The sequence below is a fragment of the Ambystoma mexicanum genome, chromosome 11 (assembly GCF_040938575.1).
Source record: "Ambystoma mexicanum isolate Mex_15411 chromosome 11, UKY_AmexF1_1, whole genome shotgun sequence".
NCBI classification, from domain to species: Eukaryota; Metazoa; Chordata; class Amphibia; order Caudata; family Ambystomatidae; genus Ambystoma; species Ambystoma mexicanum.
The window spans coordinates 591,278,325-591,280,774 of record NC_090934.1 but is presented as its reverse complement, the minus strand read 5'-3'; the positions used below and the strand labels follow the sequence as shown (position 1 = coordinate 591,280,774).

Below are 2,450 nucleotides of genomic sequence, written 5' to 3'. Positions count from 1 at the left end.
ATTTTTTTCTCTCTCTTCTCTTTCAGTTTGTCCCCCAAAAATTCAGAGTTCGTTTCCTGCAAGACCATTATTAAGGGCCTGTTGGGCAGCGCCGGTCTCTTGAAGTGATAGCTAATTGGCGAAATAAAGACCCCAATTGTCTGCCCTGAGCTGCAAACTGCTGCGTGTGCTGCTGAAAAGAAAGAGGAAAGTGGGAAGGGGAAAAAAAGCCGAGGAGGGAGCCCAGATTCGCCGAGCAGCTGCCGCTGAAGATATTTTGGGATTACGTCAGCATCGGAGGGGAAAAAAAGGAATCTGAACTTCACAGAGGCACTGGTGGGCCGCTTGGAGGGGGTCTGTGGACTTATTCTGTTTTTTTTTTTTTTTTGCAAACTTCTTCCGACAATACCAGCATTGTGAGCGAGAGAGCTGTTCATTCTTTATGAGCGGGTTGCACGGGGCCTCTCTTGACTGCTTGGAATGTTATACGTCTCAAAACTGCCGTGCTTCTATATCGCATGCAAAGTAGGCTCGCCGGCATTGGGGTTTCACGAAAGAACCCCTGTGCTCTGGTGACACTGGTTACCGGCGAGATCTCTGCACTGTTGACTTCAATCTTCAGTTTTGAAGTGTCTTTTCCCTCAGGTGTTGGCATCGACTGCTTTCGGCCTGGGCATGGAATCTGGAATCTTGCTGGGTTTGCTGGTTTTCATTATCCTGACACGGTTCCTCTTGTGGTCCTGCCTCAGTGCCTATATAGACCACCGACTCGCCAGGAGGTTCCCAACTGGACTGAACAAGGAGGGGAAAAAGGATTGAATCATTGACCCCCCCCCCCTGAAGGTTCATGTTGGGTCACTCAGGAGTGTTCAGTGTTTTGATATGTCCGAACAACAAACAGGACAAGGGCTGAATATGGTCTGCTCCGAGCGGAATAACATTTTCACAAAGTGGGCCGCGCTGAATAGCCGGAGACGGGAAGGAATCTGCACCCATCAGAGCAACTTGTTAGCAAGTTATAAACACAATGTGCTTAATACAACACATTCCAGCGGGCTTTCAGACGCCAGAGCGCTTTGCGCCCCTCCCATCACCCTTTTTATTCCCCCCCTGTCCTTTTATCAACTTATCAAGTAATTATTTGGGGACCATTCAGAGTTTTTCTTAAGATGGTGCTAAGCAGGCCTTTCAGCATAATGCCGCAAAACAGAATTTTGCGTAGGGTCCTATTGGGGAGCGGTGCATCAAGGGAAACTGGAGAGTCGGAAGAAAAAAAAAGTAGCACAAAGGGCCCCCATTTCAAAAGACTGTGCTCACACAGGCGCTGAATAAGGGCAGGCTATTGAAAGTCCAAGCCCAAACACTGCTGACGGCCGAGCACGGGAGCTGTTGTTCGCCCAGACTTTCTCCCTTGTCATATTGGTCCATCTCAGGGTGCTAAGCTAACATGCAAAGGCTGGAGATTTGTTGAAAAAAAACTCAGAAATGATAGCACACAATGATCAATTCTTCAAAATATGCAATCAAATGTGAGCTGAACAATTGTATTCCTATTTCATCCTTTAAAGGGCATTCAGATGTAATGTGTCTAAATAAGGGAGCTTAGTTGGGTGTAATAACAGTGGGAGAGGATCATTTTCAACACTTTTGCCATGCTACAGAGAGGGGTTCTTTATTCTATGCACAGCTAACAAAGATTATATCTCCTTGATTGGATCTGGGCATCAGTCCCAATGAGTCATGGACCCTAACTGATGAAAGTGATGGAGGCTTTTGTGGGGTCCAAGTTAGTCCCAGAACACCTCCATTCCAGGTTTTACAAGAGAATAGAGACCAGGAGGTCAATGGATGCTGGGTGAGACAATAGGAATTAGCCTACTTGACCTAAAACAAATGACCTAAGTACCAATTTTTTGGAATTTTGCATAGGTGATTTGGCCTTCCAGACAATTTGGTTGCATATATTGCAAAATACCAACCGTGGAGAGCGAGGGTTGCGGGGGTGTCCCCCACTCCCGATGTTTGATATTTTGTTGTTTTGGGGAAGCGGGGGTGTCCCCCTTTTCCTTAAAATTGGAGGAGGCGTACACAAAAAAGAATTTGCGTTTAAATTGGGCCCCAAGCAGCTAAATTGCAGTCAGTTTGACGGGATAGAAAAAAGAAAAAAAAAAGGTCAAACACACCATAACCAGACAATATATTCCACTTGGATGTATTGTGGTGATGGTGGTGTTGGTATTGCACATCCATTGCTAAGTGACCTTTGAATGAACTTCTCCACTTTGACGAAGTGGTAGACCAATTTTGTGGTGGGCTATTCACATATTTATTTTGTGGGGCGGGGGTTTATTCTTTTTCTTTAGGTATTTGTTATAGCACAGACTTCACCTCTAATGGTAATGGAGTCTGCTTTCACACCATGCATCATTTGATTTGGAGCCTGGAAGATACCAGTGTATCTTGTCATCTGT

The 2,450-nt window shown here is 45.6% G+C and overlaps 1 protein-coding gene across 1 annotated transcript; it reads left to right on the top strand.

The window, feature by feature from the left end:
- Positions 1-209: 209 nt before the first annotated feature.
- SMIM38 (small integral membrane protein 38) lies at positions 210-798 on the top strand. The gene has a single exon (XM_069625265.1). The coding sequence runs from the start codon at positions 655-657 to the stop codon at positions 796-798; it is 144 nt and encodes a 47-aa protein (XP_069481366.1). The 5' UTR covers positions 210-654.
- Positions 799-2,450: the final 1,652 nt, after the last annotated feature.